This window comes from Rutilus rutilus, assembly GCF_951802725.1.
Source record: "Rutilus rutilus genome assembly, chromosome: 9".
Taxonomy (NCBI): Eukaryota; Metazoa; Chordata; class Actinopteri; order Cypriniformes; family Leuciscidae; genus Rutilus; species Rutilus rutilus.
Genome location: NC_140223.1, coordinates 7,953,640 through 7,979,773, shown reverse-complemented (window position 1 = coordinate 7,979,773; position 26,134 = coordinate 7,953,640). Strand labels below are relative to the sequence as shown.

The window sequence follows — 26,134 nt, the reverse complement described above, 5'->3', positions numbered from 1 at the left end:
TATAATTTACAACATCTCTTCTGTAGTCAAACTCTTGATAAAACTTATAACACTTTTCCCAACACTGTCTGTATTGCACAATAAATCTATTGTCTAAGGCTTGTTTTCACTTTGCTTTAACCGTTTGCCACGTATTTTAAGTGTTTCATGATCTACATTGTAATCAATATCTAACAAATTTGAAACAATTCAAAGCTGCTATTTTCAGCACTCATTTTCATGAGCCATTACTATAAAACAAGAAACTTGTGTGAAGTCACACACACACGTCAGTGTGATCGCTGTGTGTCTCTGTGTCTTCAGTCTCTGTAGCGGCTCTTTATTCACCATCAGCTGATCCTGAGGAAACTGAACTGACGTCTAAACACTGAGAGTCCTACAATAAAACACACAGACAGACACATATGAGTATGAGACATTACTGAGTCACATCACATCTGGAGATCATTTCAGGAAAACACAGCCAGAGATATTAGTATATTCATATTACAGCCAGAGATATTAATGAAAAACTGGAATAGATTAATAACAGCAAATGATACCGCCGCCGCCGACACACACACACACACACACACACACACACACACACCACATTTCCATGCAAACAAATAATCTGTTAGTAATCAGTTTGACGGCTCGGACTGAAAAGCCTTCATGTAAACACCTTAATCAAATGAGCTCGATCTGAATTAAATTTCGATCGGATTGGGTGGTTTATTCCTTTTCTAATCCGATCGAAAGGACATGTAAACACTTGATCAGATTGAAAACCGAATCTGGAAAGTACTGTGTGTGTGCAATGACGTAATGCCGTATGATGCGTACGAGCTGTTGTAGTTGTTGAATGAAGTGTCATGAATGACCAACACAATCTCACGGCCTTCAGTCCTTCTTTCAGACTCTCATCCACAGGCTGTTTCGGGTGCAGGTACGGGTGTTTTTACTGCGGGATAAATATAACCAGCACGGCACAACGGTTCATGTGCTCATTGTCTCCTAATTAGGACCTGACCCGTCATATATAAATATTAAGTCTGCTGTTTAAAACAAAGTAGGAGAATAGTGTGTGCAAACAGCGGGAAATATTCGTGCAGTGTGTGTATGTCAAAAACTCAGTTCCCATTTGAAGCTTGTGACATATAAACACACACATCAACCTGACCATTTTATTTATCGTTAATGTAAACACTACGTTTGGATTCATCAATCAGAATGAATTAATTCCAATTGAAACAAAAGTTGTGCATGTAAACATGTAAGAGATGAAAATATTCATATAGACCTAGGCTATTCATAAATGATATTCACATCACAGAATTAAACTCTTATTAAAAACAGTTTACAGAGACTAAAGTGGAGCTGAATTATTATATTATATTCTCCAGTTGAGAATATATGAGACCTGTCACTGAAATCGGGTCAATTTAAAGGCTAATAAAGATATACTCACAGTATAAAGTCTCCAGTTTATAATGTGGATCATCCATCAGTTTAGAGAGCAACTTCATTCCTGAAAGTCCTATTTTATTCCCAGACAGATTCAGTTCTCTCAGGTGTTCAGGGTTTGATCTCAGAGCTGAAGCCAGAGCAACACAACCTTCATCTGTGAGATCACAATATCTCAACCTGAAGAGAACAAAGACACACACTTCACTCTCTCAGTTCAGATCAGATCAGTTTAGCAGTGAATCCATTATTAGAGAGAAAGTTCAAACTTAAAACACAAATTAATATGTTTGATGGACATCTAAAATGATCAGGATCTAAAGAGATCTAAAATGTCACAAAACATGATCATAAAACATCTAAAGTATCATTCAATCAGGAAAAATAATCTCTTAAATGACACTTGAGGCTAGTTTTGCTGTTACTTAGATCTGTATGTACTATGTATGTGTCACGAACTGCTCCGAGACATGAAAGTTAAGATCCAAACTCAGCTTTATTTAAGGGGTAATCCAAAGAACAGGCAAGGTCAAACACAGGCAGGCAGTCCGTACAAACAAACAAAACAGGCAGGGGTCAGAGGCAAAAGAGTAATCCAGGGAACAGGGCAAGAAATCCAAAACCAAGAGACATGAAAACCAGGAGAATGCTCGGAATTGCAGTGTGACACTAAAACAAAACTTCGCAGTGAGTGAATGAGTGAACATGGAATAAATAGGTTGAAACTAACAAGGTAATGAGATACAGGTGAATGCAATCAGTGATGATGAGTCCGGGCAGTGAGTTCAGGGAAATGTAGTTTGTGAGAGTGACAATAGTCTGGTGTGGAGTGCCCTCTGGTGGCTCTCAAGGGCACTCCAGCTGGTGACCATTACAGTATGGCCGGGCTATTCAATTGGCGGCCCCCGGGCCGGGTCCGGCCCCTGAGGGATTTTGTACCGGCCCATGGAGTGAAGTGTAGTCATAGGCGTGGTCGATATTGTCCCTACCACTTTTGAAACATCTTGCCGCACGAATGTATCAATACAAATAAATAAAAAATCTCCAGTGAACTAGCAGAGCATTAATTTCGTTCGTTGTTAAATAAGAGGCGATCTAGCGCTGAAATGTGTTGTTTTTTAAATCAAGTGATCAAAGTGCTCGTTGCCGCTGCGATCAGTGGCGCGGATACGGTGTTCTCTTGTGGCTTGCGCACAGTGACAGTCTTCACTCGGACACGCGCTTCAATCCGTTGTGGAGACTTTCTATTCGTTACGGTGAAATTACAAAACAAAATGCACACAACCGTGTCCCTGCCTGATATTCAACCACATAATCGGTTTTGATAAAAAAAATAAAATAAAAAATATTCGAATGCGGATTAGAACCCAGATCCTCTGACACGCATGGCAAAAGTTCTGCCACTGGACCATATAATTACACGCTTAACACAGTTGGATCTATGTATTTATTCACGTGAAAATTCTCGCCACTAACAATATATATTAGACCTTATTAAACGACAAATTAAACCCAGTGTACTATTTAAATCGATTGCTGGACATCGTAATGTTATTGTACATACATCAGATTTATGATTTAGCGTAATGTTAGCAATGTCCCACCCATTTTTTAAAACAAAGTTACGCTACTGAATGTAGTTATTACATATGGGAAGTCTCATACAGCGCATGACTATGATTAATTGTACATTTCTTCGTGCAGTATGAGGCAGTATGCACCCCTTTAAGCCATGGTGGCAAAACAGGTAGTATATGTAACTTACATGGCCAATCAAAATCGCCCATTCGCGACGCGCTGTAGTGCCGCGCTCTAAACGCTCTTATTTTCTTTCAAGCCAAGCACAAAGTTTGTCAAACAAAAAAAATGTCTCTCTCTACCTTAAAAAAAAAGAAAAGTTGACTCAGAGAACAGGCAGTTCAACAATGAATGGACAGAGAAATACGCGTTTATTGCCGTTGATGCGAATCCTGTGTGCTTAATCTGCAACGAGTGCCTCGCGGTATGCAAGGAGTATAATTTGAGAAGGCATTTCAAGACAACGCATGCTAACTTTGATGCTACTTTCCCACCGGGCTCTGCTGCTCGGAGGCAAAAGTTAACAGGGCTTATATCTTGTTATGAGAAAAGACGTCACATTTTGTTTCGGGCCTGTACGGATCAAGAGAGAGCAACTGCGGCATCGTTACGAGTGGCATGGATATTGGGCAAAAAGAAAAAGCTGTTCACAGACTCAGAGACAGTCAAGGAGTGTATGCTGGCATCCATTGAGGAGGTGGTAACAGATGAGAAAAAGGATCTGCTTGGACTAATTCCCATGGAGGGGCACACTACCGGTGAGATTCTCTTCACCAAAATTGCTTCATTCTTTGAGGAGAACAACTTGGATTTGGCGCGCACCAACATGTTGGTGATGGATGGTGCGCCCTCGATGGCGGGCAGGGATCAGGTGCTCGCCGGGAGGATGGCAGCTGCGGCTCCGCAGGTGAGATCTCTGCATTGCCTCATCCACCAAAGCCTCCTGTGTGCCAAGCTCAGTGGTGAGTTAAAAGAGACCATGGACTCTGTCATGGCAATTATAAACTTCATCCGTTGTACCTCCAGTTTACAGCACTGCCTTTTCCGCAAGCTGTTGACTGACATGTCTGCTGAATATAAAGATTTGCTCATTCACAATGACATTAGATGGCTTAGCAAAGGTAACGCTTTGAAACGTTTTTGTGAACTAAGAGAGGAGATTCTGGTGTTTCTCCGGTCTTCAAAATTGAAAAAAGCTGGCAAGTTTCTGTCTCTGATGGAAAATGATGAGTTTAATGCCGCTGTTTGCTTTTTGAGCGACGTTTTCCAACATTTGAACCAACTCAACATGGAGTTGCAGGGCAGAGATAAAACAGTCGCAGAACTTGTGGAGAAACTTCATGCTTTTCAAAGAAAGCTCTCACTCTTCTCTGATGATCTTTGTCCTGGCAAGATGCTCCACTTCCCAACATTGAGGAAATCTGGCCTGCACATTACAGAGGTGATGTCAGGCTTTATTGACTCATTGAAAAACAACTTTTCCACTAGGTTTGAGGATTTTAGCATCTCCAGTGAAGTGATGAGATTTGTGAAGGACCCGATCTGTGTGAATGTTGAGGCAGACTTTGCATTGAAAGGGAAGGAACTGGTATCGTCATTGGATGAGGGGTCTTTACAACTGGAACTCATTGACATTCAGTCGTCAGATGACTTGCAACAGTCATTGCTGCAGGCAGGTTTTGAGAAATTCTGGACCCATGAAGTCAGCCGAGAGAAATTTCCACATTCAAGGGGTCTTGCACTTTTTCTTCTGACAAAGTTTGGCTTAACATACACTTTTGAGTCGTCATTCTCACACATGAATGCCATTAAAACTCACAATCGCATATCCCTCACTGACCAGCATCTGCAACACTGCTTGCGCATTGCCCTGACAACATATACACCTGACTTCACTGCTCTGGCCAAGTGAAAAAAATGCCATTTCTCTCATTAGATGGCAAATGTTGGCAAACTATTTTGAACAGTATGATGCAATTAACATGTTATTCACACCATTTTATGCACTTAATGTTTTTCTTGATGTGGTATTATTGTTGAATGCAGTTTGAAATGTTTTGCCTTGATAAAGTGCCATGCACTGTTATGTTGTTATAATTCTATTCTGTACCATAAAATGCACTTTGGTTTTATTTTTGTTGGTGCACTTGGAATTTAAGATGTTTGTTAGTTAAATTAATGAAATTCTAAACAACTGATATGGCTCACCTAAACTGAGTGATGCTATTTGAAATACATTTCCTTGATAAAATACCATGCATTGTTATGTTGTTTTAATTCTATTCTGTACCACACTATGCACTTTGGTTTTATTTTTGTTGGTGGAGATACATTTGATGTTGCCTGTCACTCAATCTTAAATATATGTGATATGGCTGACCTAGACTGATTGTTAGGTGTCTGATTTATGTTCAAAATGGACAAAAGTGAGGACAGTAGTAGTCCATGTGTGGATTTATGGCACAGTCTATTTTATTTTTTTAGAAGGAAAAAAGTGTGAGTTGTATTCAGTTACCCTTTAGCTGCATTTCTGTTTTAGCCAGTGGAGAAGGGGGACAGTTTGATGTTTCTGAGAATTATTTCCCTCTTTACTTTTAACACTGAAATGTATTTCCTCATTGTCAATTGAGGATAATGAGCTGTAAAGTTGTGTTGGTACTGTTATGTGCAATTAAGTGGATGTTTTCTGTTGGTTAATTGCATTTCTTTAATTGTCTGTGTCTCAGATTTTTCAACATTGTATTGCCATTTGTATGTAACAATGCCTTGGGCCTATGTGTCTTAGTGCATCACAATGTGCTCAGAATGTTGTTCTGCATTTACAAAATAGAATATATTGATTCCTTCAGTATGTTGTTGTAATTTCTTTATTTGTTACCATAATTACTCACATTCTCCGGCCCCTTATTTTGCCTCAGTTTCATGAACTGGCCCCAATTCCAAATTAATTGAATAGCCCTGCAGTATGGAGTGTCAATTAGTGTGTGTGTGTGTGTGTGTGTGAGCTCGAGTCTGTTTAAAGTCAAGAGACTGAAATGTTGATTGTGTGTGAAAGTGTGTATTTCAGTGTGACTCTCAGTCCTGCAGTTTCATGTTATTGAGGATCAGCTCATGTGTTCAATCATTTACAGCTCAATAATCTGAACTCACAGCAGCAGAAAGAGGCTGAACACTTCAAATATACTTTACATTGTGATTCATGTGTGAGAGTCAAATATGATCTTACTCTAATTTCTCCAGTTTACAGTGAGGATTCTGTAGTACATCCGACAGCAGATCCACTGAGTTTCCTATTTTATTCCTTGACAGACTCAGTTCTCTCAGGTGTTCAGGGTTTGATCTCAGAGCGGAAGTCAGAGCAGCAAAACCTTCATTTGTGAGATCACAATCACTCAACCTGTAGAGAACAATGACACACACTTCACTCTCTCATTTCAGATCAAATCAGTTTAGCAGTGAATCCATTATTAAAGAGAAAGTTCAAACTTAAAGGATAATTACGGTATTTAGCACTTTGAGTCTCTTTTCTGGTTTGTTTTGGATGAACTAGAGTGGTGGACAGACATTTTGACGATGGGTCCTGTCTCGACTTTTTGACTCGTTTAGAATCGCCTCTGACTGCTTCAGAGTGGCTGTCTATGGACATGCACAAACATGTCCTTAAAACAACCCTTAACGTTCGTTTTCAAAACTGTGCAACTCACCGAGTGGTTAGTGATGTTCGTTGATGTTCCAAAACAAGTAGCGTAGTGAAATACAGTTTCTGTCGTGTTTTATTTGGCATTTTGTAAAAATCCCATTGATTTCTGTTGGAGGACTCATTGCTCGTTGATATTACTGCGCATAAGACTCAAATATCGAGCGGAAGTTTATACGCGGTTGTGAGGTATCTGAAAAAAATTGTTCCACTATAGCAAATAACATGGATTGAAATCATACATTGCGCCGATATATTTGTTTTTAATCATCAACGAACACCACTAACCACTCGGTGAGTTGCACAGTTATGAAAACGAACGTTAAGGGTTGTTTTAAGGACATGTTCGTGCATGCCCGTAGCCAGCCACTCTGAAGTGGTCAAAGGCGATTCTAAACTAGTCAAAAAGTCGAGAAAAGTCATAAAAATGTCTGTGTCCACCACTCTAGTTCATCCAAAACAAACCAGAAAAGAGACTCAAAGTGCTAAATACCGGAATTATCCTTTAAAGCACAAATTAATATGTTTGATGGATCATTAGATTGAGATCCAAAATGTCACAAAACATGATCATAAAACATCTAAAGTATCATTCAATCAGGAAAAATAATCTCTTATTTGCACTATATTAAAATTCAGTCTTGTGCAAAATCTGCTTTAATAAATGACACTATTCACAACATAGGTTAGTTCCCTTTCGAGGGAACTCGCGATGCGTCGATGACGCTTTGGGAACGCCTCCGCGTGATTTTTATTTATTTTATTTTTTTTTTTGCCTCCGCGTGATTACGTCTGAAGCACGTATGTCAACTAGTCCAATGGAAAGAATGAGCGTCACGGGCGGGTGACGTCATGACCAGGAAGAGATAAAAGCACATCCGGTGCAACTCGCGTTAGCTTTTGTGCCTCAGCAAAGCGCTCTGTGTCAAACTGTCTGTGAATATTTACTGTTGTCTGTCTCTCATTATATATATATCAATGGCGAAACAATTAGTCAAAGCTTGTGCTTCTCCTTGCCCTCGTTATCTCACGGGTGGGGATACACATGAGCTTTGTGTAGTTTGTTTGGGAGTGGAGCATGCTATGTCAGCCTTCGAGGGGGCTGACTGTCAGCATTGTGAGCGTCTCCCGCTACGCACGCTCCGCTCCCGCTTGTCCACATTCGAGGATGATGGACAGGCTCGCGAGCCTCAGGGCGCTGGACCCACCTGGGGTTCGCAAATGGATCTCTCAGCGGGGTTGGAGACGGGCCCGACCTTATCTCCTCCTTTACCCGAGGGATCCATTGCTCTCTTGCCGGTGTCGGAAGCCCGCGCTGCGGCTTCTTCCGCCCGGGAAGAGAGCCCGATGCTTCGGTGCTCTAGCTCTGAGGAGGTAGAAGTACTGAGTGTTGGTGAGAGTGACACAAACACAAACACAATTAGGGGAGAGGATTCGCCATCCCTTTCCCCTGCATATGAGGAGCTTGTCGAGGTGATAACTCGTGCTGTTGAAAAATTAAATATTGACTGGCCAGCAGAGAAAAAAGATGCTCATCCTAAAAGCAAATTAGACGAGCGCTTTTTATCATCAAATATATCATCTTCATCACGGGCCCTTCCATTTTTCCTGATCTACATAGTGAGCTATGTAGATCATGGGACAAACCCTATTCATCACGTCTCTTCAGTCCCCAAGTACATACATATTCAGATATAAGGGGGCTGAAGGAATATGGTTATGGGTCGATGCCCCCGGCGGAACAGACGCTCGCGAGCTATCTGTCTCCTGGGTCAGCATCGTCCCTGAAAGCGCCCGTGTTGCCTAATAAACCCCTAAAAATTACATCTAACTTAGTGGGTAAGGCTTATACGGCAGCAGGTCAAGCTGGAGCCTGTCTGCACACGATGGCAGTGCTCCAAGCTTATCAGGCAGACCTGTTGGGGGATATTGATAGGAGTGAGGGAGTTAGTCCCGATGAAATTCGAGAACTTCGTCGGGCCACTGATCTTTCTCTCAGGGCTACGAAGGAGACCGCTCGCGCTATTGGGCGGTCTATGGCAGCCCTCGTAGCTACTGAGAGACACCTTTGGCTAAACTTAGCTGAAATAAAAGAAAAAGATCGGGCTTTTCTGTATGATGCCCCTATTTCTCCCTCTGGTCTTTTCGGTGACTCGGTGAACACAGTTGTTGAGAGGTTTCAAGAAACAAAGAAACAATCAGAGGCTTTTAAAAAATTCCTCCCTCGTCGAGTCCATCCCCCTGGGGATGCTGGGCGTGAGCATCCCCAGCCAAGCTCCTCACACCGTGTGGTACAGAAAATGAGTGTTGCGTCTCGCGCTCCTCCTACTAAATCATGGGGGCCTAGCCAACATTCTCAGCCGAAGTCTTCTAAGTCAAAGCCGGATCTGAGGACCGTTCTTATGGCGAAGAAGGCTTTGGCTCAAAAAAGGTCCTGACGCTTCGGCCGTCAGACCGTTGAGGACAGCCCCAGCCGGGGTGGAGCGGTGTTCACCTCATTATACGGTGCCCGTTCCACTTCGGGGTCCTCAGGGGACCATTTTGCCAACCCCACCACCCTTGGTGCCTCGGGGCGCAACGGTTTCCAGCGAGCTCACGGCTCAGTGTCAACTCGACATTGCGTCAGACTCGCGCCCTCTGAGGGGGGTTCAAAAACAGTCAGTTCGGTTGTTTCCTGCCAGTATGCTTCAGGTCGCCGAGGTGGCTGTTCCTTTAATACCAGAGGCCAGTCTCGAGAGACTGGTACCCTTAGTAGATTTTCTGACAGAGTGGAAGAATCTGACGAATATATCTCCATGGGTCCTGCAGACAATAGAGAAAGGTTACAGAATCCAGTTTGGTTCTCCTCCGCCTCGTTACAACGGGGTGTTACTCACGTTAGTACACCCCGAGCAGGCTCTGGTAATGGAGCAAGAAGTAGAATCTCTTTTAGCGAAAGGAGCTATAGAGCAGGTGTACTCGCCCGACAGAGAATCGGGGTTTTCCAGCCGATACTTCATTGTTCCAAAAAAGGATGGGGGGTTGCGTCCCATTTTAGATCTTCGTCTGTTGAATCGTGCAGTCATGAAACTCAAGTTCAAGATGCTCACACTCAAACAGATCGTGACTCAAATCAGATCCGAGGACTGGTTTGTCACGATAGATTTAAAGGACGCTTACTTCCATGTCTCCATCCTCCCTCAACACAGGAAGTTCCTGAGGTTTTCTTTCGGGGGCAAAGAATACCAATATTGGGTGCTTCCATTCGGCCTAGCTCTATCACCCCGCACGTTCACGAAATGCGTAGATGCAGCTCTGGCTCCGCTCAGGCTGCAGGGCATACGCATTCTGAACTACATCGACAACTGGCTTATTCTGGCGGAATCAGAGCAGTTAGCGGTTCGGCATCGAGATGTCGTCCTCGCTCACATGAAGAAATTGGGGTTGAGACTCAATACCAAGAAGAGTGTGCTGTCTCCATTACAGAGAACCACTTTCCTTGGTGTGGTATGGGATTCAGTCACGATGCGGGCCACGCTATCGCCCGTTCGTGTAGCTGCTATCCTCGTAGCCATGAAAGAGTTGAAGCTAGGCCAGTCACGTACTGTGAGACAGTTCGAGAGACTGTTGGGTCTCATGGCAGCAGCGTCCAATGTGATCCCCTTTGGCCTACTGTACATGAGACCCTTGCAGTGGTGGCTAAGAACCAGAGGGTTCTCCCCGAGGGGAAACCCACTTCGTATGATCAAGATCACACGGCGGTGTCTCCGTGCCTTGGTTATATGGAGGAAACACTGGTTCCTATCCCAGGGTCCGGTGTTGGGAGCTCTTTGCCATCGAGTTGCGATCTCGACAGATGCTTCCCTCACCGGCTGGGGAGCGGTAATGGAAGGCCGCTCAGCTCAGGGTCTGTGGAGGAGTCATCATCTCTCATGGCACATAAATTGCCTGGAGATTATGGCTGTCTTCAATGCGTTGAAACATTTCCTTCCAGACCTGAGGGACCATCATGTGCTTGTCCGCACAGACAACACATCGGTGGTCTCTTACATAAATCGTCAGGGGGGTCTGCGCTCGCGTCCACTCTGCAAACTGGCGCACCAGATCCTCCTGTGGTCTCTGGGCAAATTACGCTCTCTGAGGGCAGTGTATATACCAGGGATTCAGAATATAGGAGCAGACACCCTGTCAAGGCAGGGGCTGAGGCCAGGGGACTGGAGACTCCACCATGAGCCCCCTCCTGGGGCTGGACGCTATGGTGCAGACGTGGCCGAGGCTATGTCTGTACGCGTTTCCCCCTGTTGCTCTGCTCCCAGGAGTTCTGGAGAGAGTCCGCCAGGACAGAATAAGTCTATTGCTAGTAGCACCACGTTGGCCGAGTCGAATCTGGTTTGCGGACCTAATTCATCTCCTCGACGGCCCTCCCTTGGAGATCCCAATCAGGAGAGACCTTCTGTCTCAGGCAGGGGGCACAATATTTCACCCCCGGCCAGAGATTTGGAAACTATGGGTTTGGCCTCTGAGGGGGCCCAACTTATAGAGAGTGGTCTCTCAACTGAGGTTGTTGAGACCATTCTTAGCTCCAGAGCTCCAGCTACGAGGAAATTATATGCACTTAAGTGGAGAGTTTTCACGTCTTGGTGTCACCAGCACCAGCGGGATCCAGTCAACTGTTCAGTTAATACAGTACTTGAGTTTCTCCAGTATCGCTTTTCATCAGGTTCATGTCCTTCTACCTTAAAGGTCTACGTGGCGGCCATTGCGGCTTTCCACGCCCCGGTGGGTAGTACGTCTTTGGGTCGAGACCCCCTGATTATACGTTTCCTTCGTGGCACCTTGAGGCTGAGGCCTGCAACACGTACTAGGGTGCCGGCTTGGGATCTGGCAATAGTTTTGGAAGGCCTTTCAGGGGCTCCCTTCGAGCCCCTAGAGTCGGTTTCAGAGAAGTTTCTGACATTCAAGACCATTTTTCTTCTAGCTATTTCATCCCTAAAAAGAGTCGGAGACCTTCAGGCCCTGTCGGTTTCTCCCACCTGTCTTGAGTTTGCACCTGGGATGGTCAAGGCATTCTTATATCCTAAACAGGGATACGTCCCTAAGGTGCCAACCAATATTCCGAGGCCTATTGTACTGCAGGCCTTCTATCCTCCTCCATTTGCATCTTCGGACCAGGAAAAACTGAATCTCGTGTCCAGTGCGAATATTGGATACTTATGTCCACAGAGCTGCCCAGTGGAGAAGATCAGATCAGTTGTTTGTCTGCTTTGGTTCACCTAAGAAAGGTCTTCAAGCTTCTAAACAGACTATTAGCAAGTGGATAGTCGAGGCTATCTCTCTTGCATATGAGTCCTCTGGCCAGCCGTGCCCTTTGGTGGTTAGAGCTCATTCTACTAGGAGTATGGCGGCCTCTAAAGCCTTATTATCGGGGGTTTCCCTTCAGGAGGTTTGTGATGCGGCGGGATGGTCTTCGCCTCTCACATTTGTGAGGTTTTATAGCCTGGACTTGGAAGCTGCCCCAGGTTCCCAGGTGCTTCTTACTTAGTTTGCCGACAGTTTGTCATCTGGCATTTTATAAGTCTGGCGTATTGGGTATTCTCGTTCCCAAAGCGTCATCGATGCATCGCGAGTTCCCTCGAAAGGGAACGTCTCAGGTTACGTCTGTAACCCTAGTTCCCTGAGAAGGGAATGAGACGATGCGTCGATGACGACGATTTGGCCATCTGAGACAAATTTTGAAAATCCTAAAAGTTTCCTCTGATCGTAGGCCAAAACCTGAAGTGTTTGATCGTTAGATTGTCTTTTTGTTTGGAAAGATGTTTGATGTGTTGCTTTTTCAAATGCACATTAAAAGCGACTCAAACTCGCAGTGCTTTCAGATAGAGCAGCGTTTACTACTGATCAGAGCCGTACGTCACTGACAAGCTGCACATAATAAATAATCACAGCTTTTGCGATTTCATAATAGTGATAAGCAAAATCGACTGATGTTAATTATGATTAATCGTGCAGCTCTATTTGATATGTTCACCGACAGCCGATTAATGACCATTGGGATCAAATTTTACCTCCGACGAGATTCTGGCAGTGTCAAAAGATTTGACTCACAATCCTGCAGTGTGACTTCTCCTACGACAACTGTCACATTGTCTTCGTTTTTCAAGACAAGCCATGACCAAAATAAACATTAGAGATTTCTGTAGCCACCATTTCAATCCCGCGTGTAACGCAGCTCACGTCACCAAACGTGTCATTGATTGATGATGTAAAACATGTTCAATCATTTACAGCTCAATAATCTGAACTCACAGCAGCAGAAAGAGGCTGAACACTTCAAATATACTTTACATTGTGATTCATGAGTGAGAGTCAAATATGATCTTACTCTAATTTCTCCAGTTTACAGTGAGGATTCTGTAGTACATCAGACAGCAGATTCACTGATTTTCCTATTTTATTCCCAGACAGATCCAGTACTCTCAGGTGTTCAGGGTTTGATCTCAGAGCTGAAGTCAGAGCAGCAAAACCTTCCTCTGTGATGCCACACTTACTCAACCTGTAGAGAACAATGACACACACTTCACTATCAGTTCAGATCAGATCAGTTTAGCAGTGAATCCATTATTAAAGAGAAAGTTCAAACTTAAAGCACAAATTAATATGTTTGATGGATCATTAGATTGAGATACAAAATGTCACAAAACATGATCATAAAACATCTAAAGTATCATTCAATCAGGAAAAATAATCTCTTATTTGCACTATATTAAAATTCAGTCTTGTGCAAAATCTGCTTTAATAAATGACACTATTCACTACATACGTTAGTTTTACCATTACTTAGATCTTTACTATGTAGTATGTATGGAGTGTCAATTAGTGTGTGTGTGTGTTTTCATTTTACAAAATTAAAAACAATCCTTTAGAAAGTGTCAATGCAGAAAAATGAACAATTAACAGTAAGAATGAATCCAGCATGTTCTTCATTTCTCAGTTCTGTATGTTGAGCTCGAGTCTGTTTAAAGTCAAGAGACTGAAATGTTGATTGTGTGTGAAAGTGTATTTCAGTGTGACTCTGTCCTGCAGTTTCATGTTATTGAGGATCAGCTCATGTGTTCAATCATTTACAGCTCAATAATCTGAACTCACAGCAGCAGAAAGAGGCTGAACACTTCAAATATACTTTACATTGTGATTCATGTGTGAGAGTCAAATATGATCTTACCTCAGTTTCTCCAGTTTACAGTGAGGATTCTGTAGTACATCAGACAGCAGATTCACTGATTTTCCTATTTTATTCCATGACAGACTCAGTTCTCTCAGGTGTTCAGGGTTTGATCTCAGAGCTGAAGTCAGAGCAGCAAAACCTTCATCTGTGAGATCACAATAACTCAACCTGTAGAGAACAATGACACACACTTCACTCTCTCAGTTCAGATCAGATCAGTTTAGCAGTGAATCCATTATTAAAGAGAAAGTTCAAACTTAAAGCACAAATTAATATGTTTGATGGATCATTAGATTGAGATACAAAATGTCACAAAACATTATCATACAACATCTAAAGTATCATTCAATCAGGAAAAATAATCTCTTAAATTACACTATTCACTACACAGGGTACTGTAAGCCTGACTCAATCAGCCCAAGAGTCAGTTAGAATAAAATCAAATGTTTACAATTTATTATGTCAGGTAAATGTATCATGCCAATTTCATAATCAGTTCAAAGATAATAGATACAAAACATCAAATGCACTAGAATAAAGAGAGGATGCGAACTTTGACATTATAAAATACATGATGCGAAGTGTTTTGCATACACCACATCACAGGCTGGTCTGGGTTACAGAATAACGCTGATCCTCTTGTTGCATTTCTTTATATAGACAGAAACTTATTTCACATGGAAACATTTGCTAACAATGGGAATTTACATTCAGAGTTTGCACCTTTTGAGAGCAGGAGGCCATTTGCCTGGACCACACACCCTCTTCTGTGTGCGAGTTATCTCTAAACTCTTAAATACCTTATTACCTTTTGGTTTACCTCTTTGGGAATGAGACATTCGTACCAGTTGCACTGAGAAATTACAAATGAAATTTCATGTGTAATACTGTATGATAATTATTCACATTAAACCATATAGATTTTTGGGTGAATTTCAGGTGATCTCAGCATGAGAGAGAGGGGGAATGGGGGAATGGCGGGGTCAAGGGAATAAGATGTAGATTAGGATTGCTTAGGTGAGAATTGTGTCTCGAATGGTGGTGCTAGTTTCACAAGAGTAAGTTCAAATGTTAATTTCCAGAAAGGTCCTTTGTCTTCTCGGGTAGTGGTCGCTACTCAAGTAGACTGCCCGCCATTTTCTAATTTCTTAAATCTTACACTAGTTTTGCTATGTTACTTAGATCTGTATGTAATATGTATGGAGTAATAAATTGGTGTTTGTGTGTGTGTGTGTGTGTGTGTTTTCATTTTACAAAATTAAAAACAATACTTTAGAAAGTGACCATTCAGAAAGATGAACATAATGAACAGTAAGAATGAATCCAGCATGTTCTTCATTTCTCAGTTCTGACTGTGTTGAGCTCGAGTCTGTTTAAAGTCAAGAGACTGAAATGTTGATTGTGTGTGAAAGTGTGTATTTCAGTGTGACTCTCAGCCCTGCAGTTTCATGTTATTGAGGATCAGCTCATGTGTTCAATCATTTACAGCTCAATAATCTGAACTCACAGCAGCAGAAAGATAGCCTGGAAAAACCCAGACAAACTTCCGGCAAATTTAGATTTGCTCTGCAAGTAGTCTGGCAAAGAGCCCATTCAAGCCGATTTCTAATCCGTCCAAATCGAAGCACCAATCAGAAACGTTGAGGCGGGCTTTACACGATGACGATCGCTCTGATTGGTTTTAGGTCTATCCAATTGCGCCCAGAGGCATTTGAGCGACGTCTGTTGGTGAAGCGCACCAACTTTTAAATGCATTATTATATTCAAATTGCAAACACATGAGGACAGTCTCCATGAAAGACCCACTGGCAGATGAACGTGCTACTACATTTCTCTCCGAAACGGTAGGAAATTACATTAGATTTAATAGAGGATTTTAACTGTGACAAGAAGATTGACAGGGCAGTTTAAGTGACAGGATGCACGCGACAGATCCGTCCGATAAAGATGACGAAGTAGTATGTCCCAAAGCTTGCCTAATTTTTTGCTACACATTCAAAAGTAAATACCTTTTCTTCACAAAAAGAGTACATACTTTTATGGCGTAGTGTAACTTAGGCGAATTGGGACGCTTTACACGATGACTATCGCTCTGATTGGTTTTAGGTCTATCCAATTGCGCCCAGAGGCATTTGAGCGACGTCCGTTGGTTACGCCCCTGTGGAAATGAGTTATTAATGAAGCTTTGCCAGACCATAACTCAGTTACTACTGAGAATGGTCTGGTTTTAACCAGGCTAGCAGAAAGAGGCTGAACACTTCAATTATACTTTACATTGTGATTCATGTGTGAGAGTCAAATATGATCTTACTCTAATTTCTCCAGTTTACAGTGAGGATTCTGTAGTACATCAGACAGCAGATTCACTGATTTTCCTATTTTATTCAATGACAGATTCAGTTCTCTCAGGTGTTCAGGGTTTGATCTCAGAGCTGAAGTCAGAGCAGCAAAACCTCCATCTGTGACGCCACAATTACTCAACCTGTAGAGAACAATGACACACACTTCACTCTCACAGTTCAGATCAGATCAGTTTAGCAGTGAATCCATTATTAAAGAGAAAGTACAAACTTAAAGCACAATTTAACATTTGATGGATCATTAGATTGAGATCCAAAATGTCACAAAACATGATCATAAAACATCTAAAGTATCAATCAGGAAAAATAATCTCTTATTTGCACTATATTAAAAGTCAGTCTTGTGCAAAATCTGCTTTAACAAATTAGACTATTCACAACATAGTATTTCAGTGTGACTCTCAGTCCTGCAGTTTCATGTTATTGAGGATCAGCTCATGTGTTCAATCATTTACAGCTCAATAATCTGAACTCACAGCAGCAGAAAGAGGCTGAACACTTCAAATATACTTTACATTGTGATTCATGTGAGAGTCAAATATGATCTTACTCTAATTTCTCCAGTTTACAGTGAGGATTCTGTAGTACATCAGACAGCAGATTCACTGATTTTCCTATTTTATTCCCAGACAGATTCAGTTCTCTCAGGTGTTCAGGGTTTGATCTCAGAGCTGAAGTCAGAGCAGCAAAACCTTCATCTGTGACGCCACAATTACTCAACCTGTAGAGAGATGAAAATCAAATAACATAATTTAAACACTATCAAATACCTTTCCAACAATGTATTGTTTCCAATTAAATTTACAATTAAATTGTATCCAATTTAACAATGTAAAATTCTTATCCAAGGTTCATAGTCAAATGTTTATATTTACAACAATATTGTTTTTGCAGCGGTAAGAACTGTAGCCAATCACAGACATGTTTGCTGATCTCTTTTTTGTTCAGTGCCGAGTTCTTCACGCTCACGAATCCTCTCATTAACAAAAATACATGACAAAAATACATTGATTCTTTATTGTCAATCTCACAGTAAAATTGAATTGTGAAGTTTTAGTCAACTTTAAGCTAAACATCAAGTTAATGTTTCATTGTCCATCTAATAGTAAAATATAAATGTATGACTCTGCTGTGTAAACCATACATCAAATGTTTTTAGGAGATTTGAGCTACTTGATAAATGAGCTGTTTCTCCAGTTGTTTGCTTGGTCTTAATGTCTTTTATCAATTATTTTAAATATTTAAATTCCTCCTTTATGTGCAAGAACATTCAACTAGTAAACCTTTTCTGACTTTGTTTGAATGCCTGAAGGAATTTTACATTGTCACAGTTTAGGAAACACATCAAATACTGACCACTGAACTCTAGACAACATCTGCAGCACTGAAGATTTATGAACTGTTATTTTCCTAATGTTTTAACAGTGAACTGATTGTTCTGATTGATACTCACTGAACTGATCTGGATTCTTTAATCACAGGAAGAAGCTTCTGAAGAACCTTTAGTTGTTCAGTTTTATTGTCTCTTCCAACAAAATCATTCATATCAAACTCATCCAGCTCCTCCTCTGATGTCAACAACACAAAGACGACAGCTGACCACTGAGATGAAGAGAGTTTGGCTTTCTTTATTCTCCCAGATGTCAGATACTGTTGTATTTCCTCCACTAGTGAACGATCACCCAGTTCATTCAGACAGTGGAACAGATTGATGGATTTCTCTGGAGAGTCAATGGTCCTGATCTTCTCCTTGATGTACTCAACTGTTTTCTTATTGCTGTCAGATGTTCTTGTCCGTTTCATAAGTCTTTGTAGGAGAATCTGGTTAGACTCCACTGACAGACCCAGAAGAAACCGCAGGAAAAGATCCAGATGTCCATTTTTACTCTGTAGAGCCTCCTTCACAGCTCTCTGATGCAGCTCAGATAATGAAACGTGTTTAGACATGAGCTGAAACCAGCCCTTCATTTTAGACTGCAAACTCTGTTTGGTGATTGGGTCAAACACATTTATGTTGTTGGTTGTACAGGAGAGATGCACATAAAGAGCCGCTAGATGTTCCTGAACACTCAGATGAACAAAGCAGAAGACTTTCCCCTGATACCAGCCAAACTCCTCTCTGAAGATCTGAGTGCACAATCCTGAGTAAACTGATGCTTCTGTCACATCAATGCCACACTCTCTCAGGTCTTCCTCATAGAAGATCACATTGCCTTTCACAAGCTGCTGAAAAGCCAGTTTCCCCAGTTTGAGGATCATGTCTTCATCTGTCACGTTCTTCTCATAGTCCTTCTCATGTTTGATGTTGGTCTGAAGGATCAGGAAGTGTGTGTACATCTGAGTGAGAGTCTTGGGAATCTCTCCTCTCTCTGCTTCGCTCAACATCTTCTCCAGAACAGCGGCTGAGATCCAGCAGAACACTGGGATGTGGCACATGATGTAGAGGCTCCTTGATGACTTCAGGTGTGAGATGATTGTATTGGCCAGACTCTGATCACTGATTCTCTTCCTGAAGTATTCTTCCTTCTGTGGATCATTGAAGCCTCGTACCTCTGTCATTCGATGGACACACTCAGAGGGGACGAGATCCGCTGCTGCTGGTCTGGATGTGATCCAGATGAGAGCAGAGGGAAGCAGATTCCCCACAATGAGGTTCGTCAACAACACGTCCAGTGAGGCTGATTGACTTACATCACACAACCTCACATCGCTCTGAAAATCCAGAGACAGACGACACTCATCCAGACCATCAAAGATGAACAACACTTTATATTTGTCACTGTATATTTCCATTTCTTTAGTTTCAGGGAAAAAGACATGAAGAAGATCTGAAAGACTGAGTGTTTTGTCCTTCATCAGATTGATCTCTCTGAAAGGAAGTGGAAATATGAGCTGGACGTCCTGATTCTCTTTCTCTTCAGCCCAGTCCAGGATGAACTTCTGCACAGAGACTGTTTTTCCAATGCCAGCGACTCCCTTTGTCAGCACAGTTCTGATGGGTTTGTCTTGTCCAGGTAAAGGTCTAAAGATGTCATTGCATTTGATCGGTGTGTCCTCTGTTGCTGCTCTCCTGGATTGTGTCTCAATCTGTCTCACCTCATGTTCATTACTGATCTCTCCACTCTCACTCTCTGTGATGTAGAGCTCTGTGTAAATCTCATTCAGGAGTGTTGGGTTTCCCTGCTGTGCTGTTCCCTCATACAGACACTCAAACTTCTTCATCAGATTTGATCTAAACCTGTTGAGGACTTCATGGCTGTAAAATTAAAATACCACAGTATTAATAAACACAATGTCTTTTTTTAATCATATATTTTGTTGATATGTAATACCTGAGATCAGTCTGTGTATCTCCACTCTTAAAATCTACTGGCAGAATCATAGACGCATCACTCCTCATAGACACACAGCTGGGCTCTGGTTCTGATCTCTTCTGATGAACTGAACTATAACAGAGTTTAAAGTTAAACATATTTGCCATATTCAACATATTACATATCAATTTATCAATAAAACAATCACTCTTTATAATTATTTAATTTACACTGTTATTACAAATATTGTACATTGAAATGAGTTCTTTCACAGATGTCTCTCTGTGTGAGCAACACTATACTGTATGCATTAAAATATTACATTAAAACATTCTTCTTGTACATTGTTGATATCTTTTTTTTTTTATCACTTTATTTTCATTTTCTTAAAGACAACAAACATGTACAATGACACCAAAATAGTATCTATACAGGTAGATATCTAAATATACTTTCTAGGCAGTACCTTGTACATGCTACAATGAGCTAAGTACTTGAATTAGAACACCCCCCTCCCCATATTGCAATGATTGTAGAAGGTTTCTTCAAGTGCTCTACAAATAAAAACCTTTTGTACATGGGCAAAGAGTGAACATATACAATCTTTTATCTTAGTGAGCGACAAAAACAGAAATTAAAATAGGTATAATCAGACAGCTTTTTTAAATTGAAGTATTGTAAAACAAAAATAATAAAAACAAAATAATAATAATACACATAAAGCTTGTTCAGTCCACCTTTAAAAATGTTCTTATTGGTTTCCAAATCTTAATGAAAATGGATAGTTTGTCTTTTAATATAAATCTCAGTTCTTCCAAGTGCAACATATTTCCCAACTCCCTAGCCCACATCTCAAAAGTGGGTACAGAATCTGCTTTCCACAACTGCAAAATAAGTCTTTTTGCAAGCATCATACACAGCGAAATGGCCTGTGTCTGATATTTATTGCAAGAAGCATTCTCTGCTCCTAAAAGTCCAGTGCAAGGCTCAGGCTCTAAATCAAGAGAGTTTGCTTCAGAAAGAAATTTAAATATACATTCCCAAAATGGCTGAATTTTACTACATGACCATAAAGAATGAAACAGTGTGCCTTCTGACATTTTACATTTATTACAGAGTGGAGAAATCGTGGGATAAATTTTATGAAGTTTTGACTTAGAATAATGAAGCCTATGAATTATCTTGAACTGAATCAGATTGTGTCTAGCATTCAAAGAACATGCATGTATGCTTCTCAAGCACTCATCCCACATGTTTTCATGAATGTTTAGACCAATTTCCTCCTCCCAGTCTTGTTTTATTTTCTCTGTGTTATTGTCCACATTTTCTAGCAGTAATTTGTAAAAGTATGACACACTACCACTCATACCAGGGTTAACATTAACAATTCTCTCTAAAGTGGGATTCAATTTGACAATTTCAAAGTTTGGAATGTGCTTTCTTACAAAATCTCTAACTTGCAAGTAACGGAAAAAATGTGCAGAAACAATAGCATAGTTTTGTTTTAGCTGCTCAAAAGAGCTGAATGTGCCTTCCCTATAAAGATCTTGAATTGTTACTATACCCATTCGTTTCCATTGAAAAAACAGCTTATCGTGTAATCCCGGAGGAAAAGCATGATTATTACAAATAGGAGTGTCCAGATATATATCTGGAATTTTCAAATATACTTTAATTTGTTTCCAAACCTTGATTAGATTAGAAATAACTATATTTCCGTTGATACTCTTGACATCAATTTTAATGGGACTATTAAGAAGAGCCGGTAATGAAGTCTTATTACAACAGGCTTCTTCAATTGCTAACCATTCTGGCTTGTCACCTAACTCCGCCAACCCAGATTTCCTCCACCATGCTAAAGTATTTAAATTAGCTGCCCAATAATAATATTTAAAATTGGGAAGCCCAAACCCTCCTTGATCCTTAAGTTTGTTTAGATGTTTCTTGTTGATCCTGGCTGTCTTATTGGCCCAAATGAAGCTGCTTATAATAGATTCTAGCTGTTTAAAATGATAGAGGGGGATAAAGAAAGGAATACATTGAAATACATACAAAAATCTTGGAAGTACAACCATTTTTATAGCATTTATCCTGCCTACCATGGACATGGGGAGAGTCTTCCAAAAAATTAAATTATCTTTAAGCTGATCAATTTTATTTTTCCAATTCAATTTCAATAACATTGCAGGATTTTTAGTGATCATCAGACCCAAATATTTAAAGGAGTTGTTTGCAATTTTAAATTTGGTGCTGGCTAAAAAATTAGTATCTAGATCATCAGAGACTGGCATTAATTCGCTTTTTTCCCAATTTATCGTGAATCCAGAGAAATGGCCAAATTTTTCAATAAGCTCAAGTAATGGTGGAATAGACGTTTCAGGTTTAGAAATGTACAGTAGAACATCGTCCGCATACAGTGAAAGATGTTGGGGTCTGCCCTCAATCATTATAGGCGCTATGTTAAGATGTTGTCTGATCCTTGCTGCCAAAGGTTCCATCGATATGGCAAACAAAAAAGGAGATAGGGGGCATCCCTGTCGTGTGCCACGAGATAACTGAAATGAGTTTGAAATATCTTGGTTAGTAATAACAGAAGCTACTGGATGCGCATAAATAGTTTCAATCCATTTAACAAATTCTGAATCGAATCCAAATTTCTTTAAAACAGCAATCATATATTTCCACTCTAATTGGTCAAATGCTCGTTGAGCGTCTAGTGAAATTACACATGTCTTTAAGTTTTTCTTGTTATAAATTATGCTAAACAGCCGTCTCAAATTGAAATAAATATGCCTATTGGGCATAAAACCAGTCTGGTCTTGATGAATTATCGAACAAATGTACTTCTTCAACCTATTCGCAAGAATTTTGCTTATAATCTTAGATTCAATGGGAATAAGGGAAATCGGTCGATAGGAAGACATCTGCAATTTATCCCGTCCTGGTTTTGGAATTAATACTTGTCTATGCTCGCTCTGTACATTGTTGGTGGAAATTTACAATCTGTTGTTGCATTTTTAATCAATCTTTGGATTAAAGGTACAAGATTATTCCTGAATTTTTTAAAGAATTCAGCACTAAAGCCATCAGGTCCTGCAGATTTATTATTAGGTAACTGAGATATTACTTCATTTATTTCTTCCAGCGTGATCTCTTTGTCTAAAAATTGTTTTGCTTCAGTGCTAAGAATGGGAAGGTCCAAATCAGAAAAAAATTATTCTATTGCTTCCAGGCTCGTATCACATTTTGATTCATAAACTTCTCTATAGAAATCAGCGAAGCAACGATTAATTTCCAAAGGATCAACAATTATCTTCCCATTAGCAGATTTTATTTTATGTATTGCACGAGTTGCCTGAGAATGCTTTAATTGTCGTGCAAGTAGTTTTTGGGCTTTATCACCTATTTCAAACTGCCTTTGTCTGATATACATGAGTTGTCTTGAAATATTCTTAGAAAGAAAAGAGTTATATTCACTTCGCAGTGCAACTATTTTCTTAAGAATAGTCTCGCAACTAGTTGATCTATATTCCATCTCTAAATGTGTTAATTGTGTGTCAATATCATTCAATTTGGCCCTATTCTCTCTATTCTTTGCAGATTGATATGCTATAATATCACCTCTTATAACTGCCTTCATTGCCTCCCATAGGACAGAATCAGATACATCTGCTTTATTGTTGTTTTCTAAAAATAATGTAAACTTGTTCGAAATATATTCACAAAATTTGACATCATTTAATAACATATTATCAAATTTCCAGGCATAATTTCCTTTACTAAATTGTATTTTTAAATTAAGAGAAACAGGGGCATGGTCTGATAATAATCTATTATGATATTGTGTTGAAACTACACTTTGCAACAAACTTGAATCTATTAGGAAAAAGTCAATTCTTGAGTATGTTTTATGGACTGAAGAGTAAAATGAAAAGTCATGATCCGTGGGATGCAAAGCTCTCCAGCTATCTATTAAATTTAACTTTTGCATGTAATTGCTTAATACATCAGCCGATTTACTTGTTATGGTTCGACGGGGATGCGTGTCTAACCTAGCATTTAACACACAATTGTAATCACCTGCTATGATGACTCGTGAATGCGTAAAGTCTGGTATGGTCTTAAAGACTTTTTCAAAAAATGAAGGGTCGTCGAAGTTAGGACCATAAACATTCACTAAAGTGATGGGTAATGAATTTATTTCCCCACACACAACCAAGTACCTGCCATTCACATCCTTAATTGTTTGTTTATGTATAAAGGGGACAGATTTCTTAATGATAATTGCTACTCCTCTAGTTTTAGTAGAAAAATTTGACTGGTAGACCTGAGACATCCATGGAGCCTTAACGCTAAACTTCGCTGTACTTTTAATATGCGTTTCTTGTAGAAAAACTATCTCTGCACCCAATTTCTTAAGATTCGCATAAACCTTTCCTCTCTTAACTGGACTATTAATTCCTCGCACATTCCAACTTAATAATTTCAATGTCCCGCCACCGCAAGTGTTCACCCTATTCCTCATTAAATGAAACAAAACATATTTTGCCTGACCCGCTTAAATAAATAAAAAAGTGCATGAAACCTTCCAGCTTAAATTCAAAAAATGTAACCTTCCCATGAAATAGAACATTATGAACCATGTAAATTAGAGCAAAACCTCCCTCCCAAACCACCCCCCACCCACTACTGCATCCCACGCGAACATTGTGGATGCCCATCCCAGAGAAATTAACATTTGCATCTGTCAACTCACCCTCGATGCCACCTGGCATTCTTCCGTTATTAATATAGCCCTCCACTCATCTTACAAAATACAACAAAAACAATACCTTGTAGACTTTCAAACATGTCAAATGGAATTATATAAACACAAGTCTCTTCTGACTCCGCTGTCCAACGCCGTCATTTCACCAGTTTTCCACCGCGCCCCGTAGATATGTTTCGGCCGACTCGGATGAATCAAAGGTTTTGGTTTCTTTATCCCTCACGGTCACGATGAACTTGAAAGGAAAACGAAAACCGCATCTCACTTCATGCTCCCTGCATTTCTTTCGTATGCTGTCAAACTTCTGCCTCTGTTTCAAAATGTCAGCTGCAAGATCTGGAAAGATATGCATTGCTTTTCCATCATATTGCAGAGGTTTGGATCTTGCCAGGCGCAGAATGCGTTCTTTCACTTGATAATGATGAAGTCGTACAACGAATGCCCGAGAGCGGCCTTCTCTTATGGGTTGTGGCGAGCGGTGTGCCCTGTCAATCTGAATTGGTCGATCAAAGTTCTCCTCTCCCAACACCTGAGCCAGCAGATTTGTCACAAACTCCGTAGGTTTGCCATTTTCAGCGCCTTCCTTTATGCCGACAATTCGGATGTTTTGTCGTCGAGATCGTGACTCTAAGTCACAAGTTTTTTCCTTAAGCTTTTCACATTCGGTCTCCAGGTGTGCACACAGTTTCTCCAGTGATTCGATGCGGGCTTCGTGAACTTTTGCTGCCTCTTCAGTCACTGCTACTCTGGTGGAAATATTTGCAAGTGATACGTTCACCTCGGATAAAGTAGACGAAAGGACATCGAACTTTCTGTCAAAGGTGCTGCTCAATTTCGCTATTGCTTCCATAATGTCAGTGTTCGTCGGCACTGTTGATTCAACGCTAGCTTAATTAGCATTAGCCGGCGACGACTCCTGAACTTTATCTGTACCTCCTGGCTCCTCAACATTCGATTTTTCAGATTTCTTCTGCTTTGTCGGCATTGCTCAGGATGTTCAAAATTAATAAATTGTGAAATTTAAGCGGCTACAAGATATTTTAATAGACAATATTACAGAATTGTGGAGAGCTATAAAAAAACGTGTTCACTCCATTCGGTGCCGGAAGCGCGCCCCCCATTGTTGATATCTTGTAGAATATATTATTGATAATGTTCTGATAATATAAAATGACACTATAATCATATTTTTATAGAAATGTAATACCTGAGATCATATTGTGTATCTTCACTCTTAAAATATACTGGATGAATCATAGATGCGTCACTCCTCATAGACACACAGCTGGGCTCTGGTTCTGATCTCTTCTGATGAACTGAACTATAACATAAAAATAAAAATAATTATTGGGATAATATTTTAATATAAGTTCTTAAAAGGTATTTTAATAATAATAATAAAAAAAAACTTGTTTTCAATAAAATTAAAGTTTTTAACTTAAAAACATATTCTATACTAGATGATTTTATCTGGAGTTTATTCAAAATACCTGCAACCTGGATAAAAATCTTCATCTCTGGATGTTGGAGTTTCATCCATGATGAAGCTAAACAGTTGAAACAGAATCTGATCTTCACCACTGACTCTGAATGGAAATGACAAACAATAATTCAGCTGAACGGAACCTGAGATTCAGGATCATGAGACGCGGCGTTCACTCAAATACACAATGTTAGTCGTATATTAACACATATGCTTAATAAACCACAGACAACACGAAACAATGAAACCATGTTTTGCTCTAAAATGAAAAATATCAAACACAT

The 26,134-nt window shown here is 40.4% G+C and overlaps 1 protein-coding gene across 1 annotated transcript; it reads right to left on the bottom strand.

Moving 5' to 3' along the window:
- Positions 1-25,907, bottom strand: LOC311296718 (NACHT, LRR and PYD domains-containing protein 3-like; the record flags this gene model as incomplete). Its single annotated transcript, XM_084418594.1, has 11 exons — positions 1-376; positions 1,451-1,626; positions 6,251-6,421; positions 13,083-13,253; positions 13,923-14,093; positions 16,237-16,407; positions 16,836-17,006; positions 17,739-19,541; positions 19,618-19,731; positions 25,575-25,688; positions 25,858-25,907. Coding segments are annotated over 11 exons (3,114 nt in total). The 3' UTR covers positions 1-374.
- Positions 25,908-26,134: the final 227 nt, after the last annotated feature.